This window comes from Grus americana, chromosome 1 (assembly GCF_028858705.1).
Source record: "Grus americana isolate bGruAme1 chromosome 1, bGruAme1.mat, whole genome shotgun sequence".
NCBI lineage: Eukaryota > Metazoa > Chordata > Aves > Gruiformes > Gruidae > Grus > Grus americana.
This window is the reverse complement of record NC_072852.1, coordinates 155,377,246-155,396,322: the sequence shown is the minus strand read 5'-3', so window position 1 is coordinate 155,396,322 and position 19,077 is coordinate 155,377,246. Positions and strand designations below refer to the sequence as shown.

General features: G+C 36.5%; 1 protein-coding gene across 3 annotated transcripts in view; it reads left to right on the top strand.

Annotated features, from left to right (window-relative positions):
• The window catches only part of MYO16 (myosin XVI), a 405,915-nt gene that overhangs the window by 152,680 nt on the left and 234,158 nt on the right, over positions 1 to 19,077 (top strand). For all 3 annotated transcript variants that reach the window (XM_054807394.1, XM_054807387.1, XM_054807380.1), the window contains one exon: positions 13,828 to 13,936. In XM_054807394.1, the coding sequence (XP_054663369.1) occupies positions 13,828 to 13,936 (109 nt within the window). The remainder of the gene's footprint in view (positions 1 to 13,827; positions 13,937 to 19,077) is intronic.

Below are 19,077 nucleotides of genomic sequence, written 5' to 3'. Positions count from 1 at the left end.
TATGTAAATATCAAAGTTTATCAAATCAGACTTGCCTTCAATTCAAATGACTCTCATTAGAAACTATGCTATATTGCAAACTTTTAAACCACAGGAAATAATATTTTTCCAAAATGTTAAGAGATGGGAATTATTTGTTGAATTAAAATAAGTACTACAAGATTACTGATACTGCATTTCTTGGGAAGAAGGATGTTCTTTAAAATTATCAGAGTATTGGAAGTTGGGAAAATGTATGTTTTGGGATGAAGACCAGAGAATGACAAGGGAATCATTATGGACAAATCTTGCTGGGCAGGGTGACAGGAAGATGATAGTTGCCTATCACCTCATCATTTACTGCTAAGATTACACTACATGAACACCAGTAAAAAAAAAAAAAAAAAAAAATCTGATAAAACACATAGATAAATCTTTGATTTGTTTCAATTTTGTGTATAGTTCTGACACTTTCCCAATATGTGCATTAATTCATTGATAGTGTTTTATGCAAACAAACCTGGAATCTTATGTTTAATTAATATATAAATTTTGGCTGTGGTTATGCTTGTAATGGTAGGAGTTATAAGTGTATGTTTTCCTTTTCACATAATTGATGAGAAAAAATGGGGGGTGTATTTCCCTCACTGTTATTTTAGGATACTGCAGTCCCACATAGCAAATTACTACTTTTTACAGCTGGAAGTTTTTGATGTCTGTAGCACTTCATCCATTACCCAAACACAGGAAAATAACAGGATAATCGGCTTGTCTGGCAAGTTCTCTAATTACACGCTGGTGTTCTGAGAAGCCAGTTCTGTATTAAGATGACTGGCATACTAAACTTCCTAAATAGATTTGGTATTTCACACAATGACTCATTTGTAGAGTGTATAGATTTAATTACTAACCAGCAGGACAGTGTCACCGTGAGCACAGATTAAGCTGCTACACAGTCCCTTCCTTGTACACTGGAAATACGTTGATGCTATCTATCAAAACAATGAATCTGTCTCATAACAAAAATGCAAATTAACTGAGTTAAATTAGCGGTTTTGTACTCTTAGTTCCTTGTGTGAAATGAATGCATTTATCTTTGCAGAAACTATACACTGTACACAGCTATCATTTATTATGTACTCTTTAATCTCTTGGTTTTTATACCAGAGACATGTCATACAGAGTTTTCTTTACTTTTACTGTACGTGTATATACATTAATGTAGACTTTGACTTTTTCTCTGCATTAGTAAAATGGTAATATCTAATGTCATGCCTGAAGTAGCACTATTTATTTCCATGTGCCATTTGAAGCATATTTAATTTATATATATTTGTGTGTGTGTAATCTCAAGATGGACTAGAGAACAAAAATCAGAACATTCAGCATCTGTATTTTCCAAGTTGCATAAATACAGTCATGGGTATGACAGTGTGCATAGATGGGAAGAAAAGACTAGCTCCCCACACAAAGGGAGTAAGGAGAAGACCATGATGTTAAACAGGGTCTTCAGTTTTGCCCCAGTTAGATTTTCCACCATTTCTGTTCTTTAAATTGAACCTGGAAGCTACCAGCTCCTCAGAATCAGCTTCCAGTCTTCACTGGGGCATCAAAATCAGCTTCCTTTCTTTACCGCTCCATGTAGTTGTTTTGTTTGTTCTGCCTTCGAACGGTGGTGGGTCAGGGTTAGAAACCCTTTGAGTGAAACTACTAGGCAGAACTTTCCCAGCTGTTTTGTTTGGAGTGTGTGTATGTGTGTATATATATGTATGTATGTATGTATGAAAACCTCCCCATATATATACATGCATATATATATACACACATGCATACACACGCAACTTACTAGCAAACATAGTAGTAAAAGGTAATACTTGCTGTCCTATTTTCCTATTTGTGCCTTATACTTAGCAGTACTATAGTTAATAGTCAGAGGATGCTTCCCATCCCCATTTTGCCTACAGTAAAATTGTGCCTTACTAACTGTCCAATGTTGAACACAAATGACAGTTCTTACTAACCCCAGGGAGTCATCTTTTTATTTCCTAAAATAGGAGATTTGGTTGACCTTATGTAATTAACAAGCTTTATTAATGGTTATGAAGTAATTTTTAGCTCTAACTGTAGTGTTGGATTTAAAGACGTTTAGACAGGGAATTCCAAAGGCTCGCTCCTTGCTGTGTGAAGGAGAATTTTCTTCTATATTTGTTCTAAAAATAAAAGGCAATAATTTCATGAAGTGACCTTTTGTTGCAGTATTATGAGACAGGGACTCATCATTTTTCTGTGTGCCTCTCATAATTTTTACTGATTGCAATTAAAATAAAAATGAAAAGAAAGTGTGTTCCTATACTGTTATCAGAGGCATTCAGTGCTTGAATAATTTCATTTTTTTCCATAAGCTTCGCTACTAATGGGCAGTGTGCAAGTCCCATGTGCACAAGCAGATGGGGAAATTTTAGTCTTTAGTCATCAATGCTCTTTGAAGGTTCCCTTCTAATTCCCTTTTCTTGCCAAATAATTTGAGAGCTGGCAATATCAAGTCAAATACCCATCCTTCTGACTTCAACCACCCTTTTTGTTGACCTCATTCTGATCTTTCCCATTTTTGCTGCAGTGTCTTAAAAATAGAACTAAATGCTGTTCTCAGCAAAGAGAACTTTTCTTTGTGACATAATATCATGCAAATAGATTTTGCTATAATTTTTTTATTGTCACTTCTGTAGTCTACCTCAACTTCCAGCATAAATACTAAATTACAGTGGGAAAATATATTCTGAGATTTATTCTCAATTTTTTCTTACTTTCAAAGAAAATGGTTTCATTAAAAGAGTTAATGTATGTCTTAGCTTATTTTGTGACATGCAAACTGGTCCATCCAATTCATATAATTATCCCAATTCAACTTTTTTTTGCATACTAAGCAAAAAGAAGGAGCTTCTTCATGCTTTTACAACCCTCCTGATGCTCTAGTGCCTCATCTTTTTGCCTCTTTTCTGAGAAGCCCTCACTAAAACTGTGGAACAGGTATTTTGACCCAAGAGGTATCTCCATAAACAAACAAACAAACAAAAACACACACACACACACAGAGATATTGTTTTCTTTTTGTCATGCTTGGCTTTGGAGATGAGAATCATAGACGTATAATTTTTCACTAGCTACTCTTTAATGTACTTTTTTTAAAAGCAAGGCAATTTTTAGGCAGGTAGAATATTGAAATACTGATTTACATTAGGACAAGTGCATATCTTGAGAGCAAGATTGATTCCTGTAATTTCTATATGAATAAAGCTTATGTGCAGAGATTGGAGAATTGGATATTTAAACTCATGGCTATGTGGGAACCCTGGTACTGAACTTGAACACGTTCTGTCCATGGTTCAAGCTTATTGATGGAAATCAGTGTCACACCAAAAGCACTGTAGCTTCATTTGCTGTACACCATGTGTAAGCTAAAATGTCCCACCCCTGACCTCACATCTAGCCAGCAAGAGCAAGAGAAAAAAAAATACTATGGCCTCCTTCCTCATAGATTTAAAACCAGCAGTGATTACATATGAAGAAGACATACCAAAACTGTTACAATTAGTGTTCAAATTGTATGGAAAAATTTGGTCATGCATTCAAGCTACAGATTTTGATTATGTTAAGGATGATTAGTTGAAGTTGTTGGGAAAATACAGAATGAAGTATGGAAGTAAAGAAACAGAAATGGTTATAACAAAAAATAATTCTGTCCTTCAAATTTCTTGGCAAGCTAACTTGATGATTCTGCATGTTTTCAGATATTTAGGTGGGTGAAGACAGAAAATAAAAATAATTCCTTGAGGTAAAGCTAAGTTAAAGAAACCAGAGTTTATTTAGCTTAGAAATTAAGACCTTACATTTCAAGAAACCTTGGCGATGTATGCTAGGAGTCAGAATATGAAGAACAGCCATGAAAGCTGACTTGCCAACTAATTAAGATCCAAGTAAATATCTGTATGCATTTAGAATTAATAGAATGTTCCCAAATCCTCATGAATGTTGTAGTGCTAGGGCATGGAAATAGTGGTAACTTGAGAAATGTACATTAATTTTTGTTTGATGGCTTCTGGGTTAGTAGATTTTAACTTTTCATCTCCTAACTGTATGCTTAGTTGTATTTTACTTTGAAAGATGTTATTGAAAACATACTATACTTTTGCAGTGTTATCAGAAGTGTTCAGTACTGGAACTGAGTGGGATTTTATTTGCCTTTTACATGCCTTCCAGCTGATGGGCGGAATGCAAGTCCCCACGGTGCACAAACAGATGGGAAAATGTTGGTCTTTAGTTTTCAGTCATCAGTGCTAATTCTTTTATCTTCTGAATGCATTAGTCGAACAGACTATGCCTGTCAAGCAATCTGTAATATGTGCCGTGACAGTCTTTTTTTTTCTTTCTTAACTCCACTGAAAATAATTTCTGTGAACTGACATTGCCTACATTCGATTAGTTTAAGGAAAAAATGCCTTATTCATTAATTAAATGATTATCAAAATGGTTGTGGAACTTTGATGATGTTAAAATAATATTTTTATTATTTGTGTGAAGTAATTCAAGAAGTATGTTTTCAAATACAATTGGGTATTTCTGTAGGCATTGGTGATCTTACATATGTACATCTGCATGATGCTTTTTATACACAGCCACTGTATTGGCACATTTTTTTATCCTTTCTTAACCAATGTGTCACAGAGGTTAAGATGTCTGGGATTTTTGAAACACTGTAATATTCTTTATGCACATTGGCATGCAGCCATAAATCCTAATTTCTAGATTATAACAAAAAAGTCTGTTTTGACCAAGAGTTAAGTTGCACATTCAGATTTTGATGCCCGTTTTTGCAACATGGAACCCAGAAGTGCCTTGAATTAAAGAACTTGTATCCACACAGCAGCTGAAATACTTTACTTACGCAAGGATGAGTGAATTTCCAACTTCTCTGACTCGTCTAGCATGTAGCTATGAGGGAAAAAAATAAGTAGTAATGGCATAGCGTAAATTTATATTAATACAAATGCATATGTTTTAGCAATTATGTAAGTCTATTGGCATAAAATTTTTGGCACTGAGTTATCTCCTGATCTCCTTTAAAGTGTCTTTTTGGTGATATGCAATCTCTCCTCTTCAGTTTATTTTATGTGCCCGGAGGGCACTGACAAGGCTCTGAATTCAGCTTTGGTTCTGTAGGCTGCGCTGTCACAGCCATAAGGGATTGAGCTTCGTGTTTGTGTTTTTGTGATGTGGGATCAGGCATGTTGAAAATGAATTCAAACCTTTACTTATATCACAAGTTAAGCTCATCCAGATGGCAGACAGTTCCTGCTTCTCGTGAAAGAATAATTTTGGTAACGTGACAGGCACAAGTTTATAGACAGTAGCAACTTTTACAGAGTTTAAAGCCCTGAAATAGAACAAAGATTGCAGACAGCTGATCAACAGTATCTTTCCTCTGTGAGAGGTGGGAACTCCTGCTTGAAATGAGCTGCAGGTAACCACTGACTCAGGGTTATGGAAGAGTCCTGCAGCTAGTGCACTGGGCCACCCCGTTTACAAAGCTGTGCTCTCTGCAAGTCCATTTAAAAGGAAGTGAGAGGTTTTTCCATTTGTATGAAGGGAGAATTTGTTTTCTTGAAAATGCCTTCACATGATGCCCTACTATGGAGGAAATCAACTGAGCAGGAGGATTTGTTCCCGTAATGTTCTCTGTAGCTACACAAGCCCATGTAAGGCATGCACAGAACATTTGTTGGTGTATCAAATTGCAAGCATGATGGATGCAGTTAGATCTTTTCAGTTCTTATTTTGATTTGTGATCCACAGATTTTACTTCTGAATTGCTGTATGGAGTTAGAGTTCTTTTTCGGATTATTTTGCTAAGAGACACTCTGGAAAGCAAGGCAGAAAATATTTTCAGTTTGGAAATTCTTACACGATGAGACTGCTGTTTGCATTTCTTCAATACTTTTAAAAGTTCAGGTTTCAATAAATAGGTTTTCCTCAGTAAATTCTTATTATTTTGGAAAAGTTATGCCTAGGTCTGGTATCCATTACCATTAGGGGTGGTGGTGTTTGGGTTTGGAATGTAACTACCTGCAAGTAACTTAACTGCCTGAGAAAAGTTATAGATTATTATTTATAAAACACAGTACTTTGAACCTCAAGTCATCAGGCTTGACTTACTGAAATTCCCATTTAATCAAAGACCCGGTGTGTCCCCTCAGGCTGCAGTGATGGAAACTGCCCTAAAAGGGATGAAGAACGGGCTTGTGAAATGTTGCTTTTGTACAGCTGAAATTTTAAATTATTTGTTTTCCTTTGAAGTATATAAAAGAAAAGAGGCTGCTAGGCTTAGCTGTATAGCAGATATCCCTACCTGGGGAATGGTTTTCTATCAGTCCCACTCCTGTCTTCAGTAAAGGGAGTATGTTGTCTTTTTTTTTCTTTTCTTTTGGCAGGCTACATTAAGGGTCACTAAAGCCAAAACAGAAGCTAGAGCAGCTTGGAGGTGATTGTACGGTGTGCCATGGACTATAATGGAACTTACATATCTTTATAGATGGTTTATAAACATTTGTGATCCCTCTTCTGTTCTCTGTCAAGCCCAAGGGGAGGAGGAATAAAAGTAAAAATTTAGAAATAGATAAGCTGCGTGGTAGGCTCCTAGTCCTGAAGCTGCTCAAGGGATACCTGGCTTTTTCATGAGCTTCTTTTGACCTTTTGTTCTGGAACAGGAATCCTTGCTTTGCTCTGGAGTTGATAGAAACCAATTAACTATATCCCAAATATCTTAAGAATCTGCAGTGTCATGGGGAAGGGGCATCCTTAAAGAATTCTGTTAAAAAAGTTAAAATGAAAGTATTAAGACTTCAATCAGTATTCTGAGAGACAATATCTAGATTTAGTAAAATAGTTTCTAGATTGTTGCATACCCAAAAAGAGAAAACAAAAGTAGTAACTCAGCTTGTGTGTGTCAGTTTGCTTCTTAGTAAGCAGGTAAACCTGGGTTATGATAGGAACAGCTAAGGGAACTGTCAATGGAGGATCTATAATTGTAATCACTAAAAACCTCATTTGTTTTTTTTTTTTTTCCCCCAGCTTTTCTAGTAACTAAATTGTTATTTCTGTGAAATAATTTCCTGCCTTCAGAAAATCTGTTGTTGAAATGAGTTGGAAGGAAAACATGCTTTTGAACTGAGAGCAGCTGCTCAATCTCATTTAATCTTTTATTTCATTGTTTGTGGTTTGCTAATGTGCAGAAGTCTGACTTTTTTTAAGCCCTGCCTTGAGAACGGTTCCTGTTATGCTTAGCTCCATGAATTTGTGAAAAGTGAGATCGAGTGCTAATGACTTAAAACATGGTACTCTGTAGGGCAACTTTTTCCCTTTCACTTTGTTAATGGATGAGAGTCAAACAAGCTCAATAGCAGTCACAAAAAGAGGAGCCACCTATATTTCTGGGATTTGGTATTTTGAATGGAAATTTATGCAAACCTTTGAGGTCAGAGAGCAAGATCACATAGCATCACAGGGCCCATGAGCATGTGTGATTTCCTATGTGTTTCCTTGCTCGAAAGCAAATAGAGCATTATATCCTGATTACTGTTGCTTTGTTTTTAACTGATAGTATACTAAGGGCTTTTGGAAGGATGTACCATTTGCGCAGTAACCACAGTATACATAAGAGCATGCGTGTGTCTGTGTGTGTAAACTTTGGCCATCCTTCAATGAGCAAAACCTTTTAACAGAATTAATGTGAAGTAGGTCAATAAATGGGGAAAAACTTAACTACTCATGTAACAAAAAGTGAAACGCCACAAATGTTTTGTGAAGAACTACATTTGGTCTTGGTCTACTTACATGATTAACGTCATGTTATAAAAAGGAACAGTTTGTAAATCATGTGGTTATATTTAAAAAAAAAAGAAGAAAAAGTGAATTGTCCAAGCTGTTACTGAAAAAATGCTAACCTTTCCCTTTTGGAAATAGTGATTCACAAAGAGGAAAGAAATACTATGTAAATTTTGGTACATTTGAAGTTAGGCTGCTGATACACAAAATATTGTGGAATTCAGAGAGACAGAAGGAAAGAAATATTTTTCAATCTGTAAAGAAGGACACATTCCTCAGAATGGAAATTCCTGGGTCCTTGTTCTTTTTCGAGTAATGGTAGGTAGAGATATTTCTCATTTGGGAATCATGAGATAAAATGTGTAAGAAACACTAGGAATAAGAAAGAGTAGCAAGGATTATTATCCAGCTAGTAAATAGCACTGATAAACCTTTATCTGTTGCACAGAAGAAGGAAGTTTTAAGACTTTTTAAAAAATCAAGTATTTAAAGGTTTGCCCTTGTGCATGATAGATTTTTAGATTTCAACTAATTCTTAAAAAAAAATGAGAGATTGATGGAGAAAATGAAAAAAAATTTGTTTGCTTGTGGGTTCACACTATCACTAATTAGGCTTCCCAAATGTAGAGTATGGACTAAACTCAGCTCTTATTTTACTAGGGCGAGTTTGGACATTGATTCACTGGGATATAGCTACAGCAACATAGTACGATGAGTTTGTGACTGCATTTATTCTTTTGCACTTGGGTCAAGTGGCAAGGGGTAGCTTGTGTAGCGACAGAGCCCTGTAGAGTACTCTGGCTATGCTCACAGTTCGTTCACATGAGATTATGTGATGAAGTTACTATTTTTTGTAAGTTCTTGCAAATCAAAACTTCCAATAGTGCTTGGACTTCAGAAGCTATTTGGCTCTTTCCCCACCTTCTGGAATATTATTTGGGAAGGAAGAGTTCAATTCCTACTGTGTCCTGGTGTGCAAAGTGTTGCTCTTCCCTGTACTATCCTAAATTAGCTGGAAGTTTAGCTATACGAAGATGTGCTCATGGGATAAGTTATAGTGGCAATGTACGTTGTATGATGTACTCTACAGTGAGTTTGGAGTTGTTAATCTCTCTTCCACTGAATGGGAAGTAATCTCAAACTACTTCATGTTGGCAAAAAAAAATGGGGTGTGCACGTGGATTGCTAATGTGAAACTGTTCACACCCAACCTACCTCATGCCATATTGCTCCTGAGCTCAGTACCTAATCTTTAGGGTCACCAGTTTTGCATGTATGTGGATTTAAGCTATTCTACTCAGTTTGTCTTAAATGCAAACATGTTAAGAGATTCTTCAAATAAGTAAATAGGCAGAAATTAAAACAGGATTAGAAAATGCATAGTAAAGTGATCCTAAGATAAAGTGAAGTCTTTTCAATCATCATTTCTGGAACCAGAAGGGAAATCTTACCTCCTTTTACTAGCCAAAGGTATTTTCTCTTTGGCAGCAGGCTCTGATTTCTAGTCATATGGGGATAGTGTGCAAATCTGGCTCTGTCTACTCAGTTATTACTGACCACCAGAGTTCACTCTCATATGCTCTCTCTACATATGGATGTTGTTCTACATAGCAAAACATGCACTTCAGTTGCATTTTGCATTCTGTGTATTGAACTAGGTGTCTTTGGGAACATTTTTCAATAATATATTTAACAATATTTCTTCTGCAGCCTTTCTAAAACAAAAGCAATTTATCATTGCAGACAAATATTTTTCTCAAAAATATTTTTGTATTTATGGGATATATTTAATAAAATTTTGCAATACATGTATCTTTTTATTGAGAAATGACTTGAGAATGAGGATTTGGTGAGAATGGGTAAGCCAGTAACTTTTCACGTACGCTGAGCACTGCATGCAGAATTCAAGTGGGTGGATAAAACATTTGAACTGAAATGGAATAAATACAGAATTGCATTTTGAATATAAACAAGGTATGCATATAAATTTGGAAACTAATATCAGCAGCCTTGGGACAGTTGTCCTCATATTTTCTTCAAGAGCTATGAACAGAAACCTAAGAACAAAGTAGGACTGTATTCAGATAATCTGAATTCCATCTGCATCTCTAATTCTAAAAATTTAGCACAATTTTGGCTGTCTGAATTTGAACTAAAGGTACAGTTTTTGTGACATTTGCTACCTGCAAAATGTTCCACATCTTTGTCATGCTCTGTCTGTACTTTTACTTGAGCCTGCTGCTTTTCTGCTGTTTAGTTTGCTTCTCTCTTTCATTTATTCTGCTTTGACTCTTACCAGTTACCTGTGTGAGCTTCTGCCATGTCTTCTGCCACCTGTGGGATTGCCATCTTGTCTTTATGTATTCAAGTAGCTAAATGGGAAGATTGCATTATAATTAGAAAATAAGATTTCAAATTAGCTTTCAGGACTGGCAATAACTAACTGAGAGGTGCCTGGGAATAAAAGAAATCCTGAGCAACTGAAAAGTCTGTGTCACATTTAGCAGCGAGTAATTTCCAATGTATTGTGGGCAAACATGTAGTCTGAATGAACAGGAAGAAATGTCCGTACTAGGAGCACTTGAAAATATTTGTGCGTACAGTTCGCATCATACTGACAACCTGTCAGGCATCTTTTTGGCAGGATATCGTGCAGTACATTAAAGAAGGGAAATACAGTAGAATTTCCCACCTTTCTATACCTAGAATGACTTTCTTTCTAAAGTACACTGGAGTTTGGTACTGGGCAAAACCCACGTGATGCCGGCAGCGGGGGTCTGCAAGCAGGGCTGGAGTGAAAGAACTGCCCGAAGTGAGGACTGAGCAGAGGACTTGGGGGGAGTTATGTCTCTGGCAGGACTGTGGCCGGTGAAGGAGTCCATGCCAGAGCAGTGGAGGAAGAAACAAGGAGCCACCAAAGAAGAGGAACCACAGTGTGCTGACTCCAATTTACCGCACTGCCCGCTGCAGGCGTAGCGTGCTGGCAGCAAGGGGATTGGAAACGGGAAGGGGAGGAGCGGTGTCTGGCGAGGAGTCCAAGTGTAGTTCTCTAAGTGTTTGTTTGCCTATTGCTATTTTTGGGGAGCAGAATCAGTAATTAAAAGTTTGTTAGTTAGCCAATAAATGAAGTAAAATTCCCCAACATGAAACTTTTTATAGCCAGCGACAGACTTTATAAATCACAGTATTTGTAGCTATTCTCAAAACATTTGGTACAGTTCTTAAAATTAGATATGCTGAAGTCAGATGAGTCAAACAGTTTTCTCCAATGTGGTGGCTATCTTGGTGGGTGAGGAGTGAGTAGTGGATGTCATTTACCTCTGTTTTAGTAAGACTTTTGATACTGTGTCCCATGGCACCCTCACAGACAGAGTGTGGGTTAGGTAAGTAGGCAGTGAGGTGGATTGAAAACTGGCTGAGTGGCCAGGCCCGGAGGGTTGTGATCAGCAGCACAAAGTCCAGCTGGAGGCTGTTCGCTAATGAGGTAGCCCATGGGTTAACAGTGGGTCCAGCCCTGTTCAAGGTCCTCATTAATGACCTGGACAGTGAGACAGAGCACATCCTCAGTAAGTTCACAGATGATACAAACCCGGGAGGCAGGGATGATACGCCATATTAAAAATACTTATTATTAAAACCCACAAAATATTTCTTTTTGAAGCAAGATACTACTTTTAAATGTGCAACATTTTCCAGAATTGCTTCTTTACCTGAATTCTGAGACCTTGTCCTACCTCTGCTGCCACAGCTTTCACCAAAGTCGACCTTCCGTTTGGGAGCATTGCGAACATTCCTTAAGAAATGAATTATATAGAACTACCCAATAAAAATTACTTGGAGCTCAGTAATTCTATGTTATATCTTTCTTTCAATGACATTACATCTTAGAGAGCAACGAAAAGTGTGCTGCTGGCCAAGTTAATTACCCTACTTTTCCTGAATTTAATATGTCAAAGGTCTTTTGATTTCTTAACAAGGAAGAAAATGTATGTAGGTTTGTTTTATTATTATCCTCCTGACCTTCTTCTGACATTGCCTGGAGATTATTTACATGCAGGGCAGGACAGGTACCTTCAAGACTTTGTGCTTTTTTATCCTATACAAGTCAACTGGATAGAAAAACGTGTTACTTCCTTGACTCTACCATCACCAGCAAACTCTCATGGGTCAGTGAGCAGAAAGCAAAGCAAACAAAAACCATGATTCCTAGTAGTGGAACAAGTGCAATAAATAGTTGTTAAACCATCCTGCAAGGATATTATGATCTTCAAATCCATCCTTTGTTTGATTTTTGATCATCATTTTAATTTTGTCTGGCAGGACAGGCAAGCAGAAATTTATTTTCATATTATATTCATATATAATGAATATAATATTTTATACCTTTTAAGTCTCTTTCATTATAAGCTTTCTTCCACTCCTTTTCACTAAGCATGATAATCAACTTCTCTCATCTAATCTTGTTTAGCAATATAAAAGATATGCATCTAATCTAAATTTGCTGTCTAGATTCCCCTTACAGTCCGTGCAGCAAGACAGGAACTAAAAGAAAGCAGCATACTTTGTAGCAGGATAGATTATTTTACTGTGTAGGACATGGTCTAGCAGGATATCTGAGGTGTTTGAGATAGCTGAGGTGAGTCATTCTTTGATGCCTGTCTGTCCCCTTGTCACTACAATGGGAACGCAGGAGATCACCTCCGACTAGCAGTCCAGCTTCAACACCTTAAGTTTGATGACATGAAACCCACATGGATTTGCTTGGTTTTCATGTCATAGTTCACTCTGAGCCAGAAGCTGAGCCCATTACGAGTTTTACTTTGATACAGTACTTACAGAGTAAGCTCCTGAAAGAAGCAGTCATACCTTCTATTAATAATTCCTTATTACAGTTGACCTCTGCTGCTGTGGTTTTAAGAAAGGCTGTCGTTGGTACCCCTTATTTTTATTAGTCAAACTTTTTATCATACAAGCTGGTAAGAAAAGTAATTAAATTTACCAGAGGTCACTCTTATTTCATAATTCCTTGCAGTTAAAAGCCATAGAGAGAACACTTGAAATGAATTAAAGTTATGGCCTCTTAAAGAAAATGCATGACATTTCACTGTAATGTAAACTTTTATGTCCTCTAGACATTTATATTTTCAAGGATGAGAGCTTTCTTATTAAAAAAAAAAATGCCCTTCATAGTGCACATTCTTACATTAACAATATTTAATATAGAAAATACAAGTTTTCTTATTGTGCTGGTGGTTTCTTTTCAAGTTTCTTATTAATCTATACCCATCCTCCTCCTCCCCTTCGTAATGGCTCCTTTTAGTTATCTGTCCTTTATTTTGAATTTTGAACGAAACTCATAGAAATGTCAGGTTGGCTCCTTTAGGGACTACAGTTGAAATCATCAGGCTCACTTTCATTGTCTCCAGTTGGTGACAAATGGCAATTTTATTTAGCAAGGGATGGTTCTCTTCGAGGTTGGATTGATGGATGAGGCCATAAGAGGTTGGGCTGGCTGACAAGGTTACCCGTACCAGCTGTCTACCCATCCTTACTGCATCGGTGTCTGTGCTGCTTGTCAGTCAGCTTTTGAACCGCTGCTGTTTACTGTGTAGTGTTTTAAGGCAGACCGAAATTGGTGACAGCTTACTTTACTTTAAAATGCTGTGCTGCAAATAGTGGTGGTTCCAAAATTCACTGGTGAGCAGTTCAGACATCTGTGCAGTAAAGGCAGGCTGGACAGCTAGGGTGGCAGCAGTGTCAGCTGTTCCAAAAAAAGCCAGCCCTTTTTGACATTCAAGAGTCCTTTATTTTGTATTTGCTTTTTTGGTGTGTTATGTTTTGTTTCAGGTTATAATCAGCCTGCTGTCTAAGAATTCCAGCTTTGTTTCTGAATGGGAATGTGTAAGAACCCCAGTAGTATTTTGAGATTTCACTATAAAATCCTAAAATGTTTTTAATTCTTGTCTCTAGGCTGGAGCAAACGTGCTGCTGCAAGATGTTAATGGCAACATTGCACTTGATTATGCCATAGAAGGGACTGAATCTAGCAGCATCCTTCTGATGTACTTGGAAGAAAATGGTAAGTCAGCTCTTCAACTTCTGGAATGTTTTTATTGACCATGACACAAAACCAAAAAGGATGGATATTGATTTGATGTAAGTCAGCAATGAAGCCAGTGGAACTATGTTAGTTTGGAGATGAAGGGGCAGATTTTCAGTGCATTTTGACTGGAACAACTAACAAAGCTAAATGACAGTGGTCATCATCAGATCTGGTTTTGCCCATTCAAATGGAGATGCAAGAATGTGAATTCCAAGCAGAAAAACTGCAGTAATGCAGAAGCTTTTAAAACAACTAATTTAACAGTGTGAGGACTAGGTTTCACATTTTGTTTCATTTCACATGTGAGTTATGTAGAGCCTCAGAGTATTTTTTTTCCAGTGACAGACTGTTAAATAAATAAATGTCTGCAAATCATCTGAATGGAAATGTATATGAAACTTTATCACTTATTCAAAAATATTAGTATTGGTTTTGTTCTGTATTGAGAAAATACTGTAGCTAGATTTCTATTATGAAGTATGCTTAATATGTTATACCTGACAGGACCTGTATTGAAAAAAAGGGTTTGTTATTCACCAGTTCCAAACTTAGATAAAGGTTCTGAAGTGAGATTTCTAACATTGCTTTTGACTACAATAGCTTACCTTAACATTGTATGTGGCTCATCATAAGACTGAGGAAAACATATTATGCAGAAATAAAGAGCAGTAATGTAAAAATGTGTAATTTCAACATTGCCTCCACAGAAGAAAACTGTTTTAACAGTTAACTAAGTTAACTATATAACTAAGTTAAGTTATATACTGTTAGTGAACACCTAAAAGAGAAGTTAACTTAAACTGGCAAGGAAATCACACTCAGTGTCAGGTCCTATACTGTTAGTCCACAACACATCCACTGTATTACACAGGTATATTTTATAATTTTGCTTCCTTGGTGCCTGGCAAAGTCTTTACAGCTCATGAACTCTGGTTTTGGATTTTTCTAACGGCAAGACAGGTTTAGCTTCTGAAAACTTGATTGACTTGCAAAATGCAGATATTTTGAATCTAAATGCTCCAAATACTTTGGCTGATGTGGTATTTAACATGTAGCATACAACAAGATGTAGTCTGCTTACTTGCAATTAGTAATGCAGATCTATCAGAAAATGTTTCCTCTTTCCTTAGTTTGTCTCTCTTTTTCTTGGTTGTAAAATGAAATAGATTGGGGGGGGGGGGGGGGAGAGAAAAGAAAAGAAAATGATTTTATAGTTTCCTGGCAAAGTGTCTACATTGAAGGAACTTTTATGAAACAGTGGATTTTTATGACTCTAATGTTGTCAGTGTTACCTCTTTTCCAGTAGACAGGAGAGGCACTGTTCCTCATTAAACAATGATTCTGTGAATGTGGGAAGTTTCCAAAAAAAAAAACCCTAAGCATTGTGAAGGTGAGATCTACCTCTACTAACTTTAGATAGCTAAGCCTGAGCTAATCATCCAGACCTTTTCTTTTGGTCAATAGAGAGAAATAGGAAATGCTTACATCATTTCAACTCTTCCTAACCTGGCTAGGTGAGGAGAACTGATTTCCAGAAGTGTTTCTTTCCACTGACTAATAAGAATTTAAGCTGACAAGCAGTAGTTTATCAGTCTTAGTTTTAGACTGTTAGGGTAGATCATTCCTACTCCTTAATTGCAGTACTGCGTGAAATCATGGCACTGTGTGATCAATGACAAAATGCCCATCAACTTTGCTTGGTCTGTTACTACTCTTCTTGTAACAATTGACAGCTCAAAGTACCCTTATTTTGCATTTACTTTTTACAATTTAATTAGTATCTTCTGAAATATTTGTGTAGCCTACCATGGTTAATAGTAATTGAGGAGGGAATCCTTGAAGGAAATAAAACTGTCTGGGTAAGTATGAATTATTTTGAATTGCCCAGACTAAACGGTTCTCTGTGGACTGTTTTTGTGAAGCCTTTATCATTGCAGTCATCCCCATGCACACCTGCATATGCATACCCCAACACAGAGCAATGTCACGGCCCAAAAATCTTGCTGTACGAGAGCACTAGCTGATCCTATAGTAAATGCCATCTTCAGCCTGTGGTGTTGTGAAACACCTGCCCATAGTCTCACCCTTTAAATACAATGTATAAGGCACATTTCCCCTTCTCTGTTCTTCCCTGATTCCTAAAACATTTCCTTAATATTCTCCACTCAGTTCTGCAGCCTGGTTTACAACATGAAGAAGAGATTGCTGTGTAAAATAGACTGTAGTCTAAGTGTTGCCTCTAATAGCAGAGTTCTCAGAGAAAAATAAAATCAAGTGCCTTATGGCTCAGCTAACTAGAAAACAAGAAGCTATTAATTTACTTTGATGAAACAAAGTAAGACTGGAACAAATAGCTTTGATGCTACAGAAAACTTTGCTCATTGGGGACATGAAAGTTCTTAGAAGTCTTGTGTGTTTATAATTTCTTACGGATTTCATCACTGTGGTAGTTCACTGTATCTGTTTAACTGCACTACAGATCTTAGTGAGTGAACTCCCTCTTCATTGTTGAAGATGATGTAATTTACTCTGTGGAAGGCCTGGAGCCATAGTTGATAACAGCCTTAGATGTCTTTAGTGATTTATATATTTTAAAATATTTTTATTTAATTACCTAAGTTAGGTCTCTGAGTTCTGTTTGTAAATGATCTATTAGGGCACAGGAGTATCAAAAGTGCAAAGTAAAGTTAATCCTCTAGCAACTGCCTGAAAGCTTTCATATATACTTTATTGTTATGGAATATAGCTCATCAGGATGTTATATGGAGATTATATTACTGAAGTCTACATGAAATTCTTTGTACTGCTTTAAAATATTCTCTTTTTCTGTACATAAATCAGCTTTCTCTGATGTTATGTTATGTCACGTAACTGATGTTACATTGTATACTGAAACTAATTATTGACTGAAGAAAGCAATAAGCAGACTTTACTTACCTAAGAGAAAACAAGTTGAGGTACATATCCTCTGTATATTCAGAGCACCATTTGTGTTGGGTAATAATTCTAGTATACTGTAAGCTTCATTTAAGATATCTGTAATCAAGGATGGAAAGGAAAATACAGCATCCAATTTCATATTTAGGAAAGTGGTGGAAATAGCTTAACTGTGCAATATTTGATCATGTCCGAGGAACACTTAGAAGCCTGGTGTGCTCCTGAGCTCCAGGACTTTATTGGGGTTGATTTATCTAAATCAAGTGTCTGGTAGTCATTCCAGAGCAAACCCTCCTGAGAGCAAAAGAGATGCTTCAAAGGTAGGAATCTGTAATGGGCCATCTGAATTACTATCAGAACTGCATGCTTCTTTCCAAGTGCTGTGAAGGGAGTCCAGAATGACTAGCTGAGACCTAGAAGTCTGCTTCATAGCATGGGGTGCAGTTTAAAGTTATGATATTTAAATTTACAGGTCTATATGTAGGTGCCTATACACTAGCTTTGGTGTCTAAATTTCTATTACCATTAGTGGAGTTCTAGGAAATACTGTCACTAAAGAGCAGAAGGGTTATTCATTTGACCAGCCACTAGGAAAACACTAGTAAACCCTGGTAAATTTGTTCTGCACCAAGATATCATTGGCTTTGCACGTTGCTGGTTTTCTGGTTTTGCTATGAAAAGAAAGTCATGACATTTAAGGACTTTGAAAAATAAGATGGGGAGACTGTCTGCTGCAATGTCCTGCCACAGCAAGGCCAACTGAGAGTAGCCCAGGTTACCCAGGGCCATGTTGGGTTGGAGATTCTACGATGTCTCTGGGCCCCTGTTCCAGTGCTGAGCCATCTTCATGTTATTTTTTTCTTAATACTTTCAGCTGAAATTTTCTTTGTTGCAACTTATACCCGTAGCCTCTTGTCTTTTCATTGTTTACCTCCAGGAAGTAAGTGTCTTCCTCCAGAGGTGAAATTAAAATATTAGGAAGTGTAAAAAGGGTGGTTTGTTTGTTTGTCGTCGTGTGTCCCCCCCCCACTATTTGTACTGTTTTATTCTGAACCTGGTTGATTATTGGAATCATCAAGAAAGTCCACCTGGCACCTTCTATAACCTTTATTTAGATTAATATCAGCTTTGTGTTTTGTTGTATTAATGATATTTTAAAAATGCCAATCTTTAAATGACTGCTAGCGTGTTCTCTTTGTTTTTAGAGGCAGAATATTCTACTGTAGAAGTGTGTCAGTGAAATTCTGATTATGGCATATGAACCTTATGTTTCCTCCTTTTCCTTTAGGCTGTTTTAAATATTTAATGCTTTGAAGAATGCAACATTTTTGTTTACTTCCTTTCTTGGTGTTTAGTTGCGTGGTGGATTAGATGACTCAGATATAAACTAGAAATGAGTGACAGATATTTCTTGGTTCTGTATTTGACAAGTGACAGGAGGTGACACATTCACTGTGTAATTTGCTTCCAAAAAAAAAAGGTGTTCCCTTTTGTCCTCCAAGATCTCAGGCTTCAGCTTTCAGTAGGATAACTGTGCATTCCAAGAATATCAGCCTTGTTATTTAATCTGAGAAAACAGTATCTGGATATTTACTTCCTTTTTTTTAAGAGCTAAGTACCCTACACATCTGAAAGCAAAATAATATCTTTCTTGGCTAATGTATAGTGAGAGTTTATGCACTAGCAGATTATTACAAAAACAAAAGAAAACCATCTGTTGTGATTTTTTTTCTAAGAATTATGATGTTATGTAATTATTATACATGTTTAAATAACATATTTACGTGAAGGCATAGATGGCTTTTCTTTTTCTACTGTAACACACGTATAGAAAAAACCAATATGGTTATTGCCTTTCTACAAAGCATTTTCTTTTTGGTTTCAACAATTTCTTTTTGTTTTTAACAATTCACTTTCTGTGGGGTAAATGAATTTAAAATAGCTGGTTAAAGGTTATTGATCTTTGATGGTAATAGAGATTTTATGTACTTCATCAAAATCTTTTATATTATTCCAAGCTGTGTGAATAATGGATCTGTTTTGTTCTCTGAATATTAAGGGGATCGTATTCAGGAGTCTCAGAAAACTGTATATAGAATCAAAATCGTGCAAATTCTATCCATTTAGGTAGCTTTTTATGGTTTAAATTAGTTAAAATATTTGCAGATTTCACAAAAATA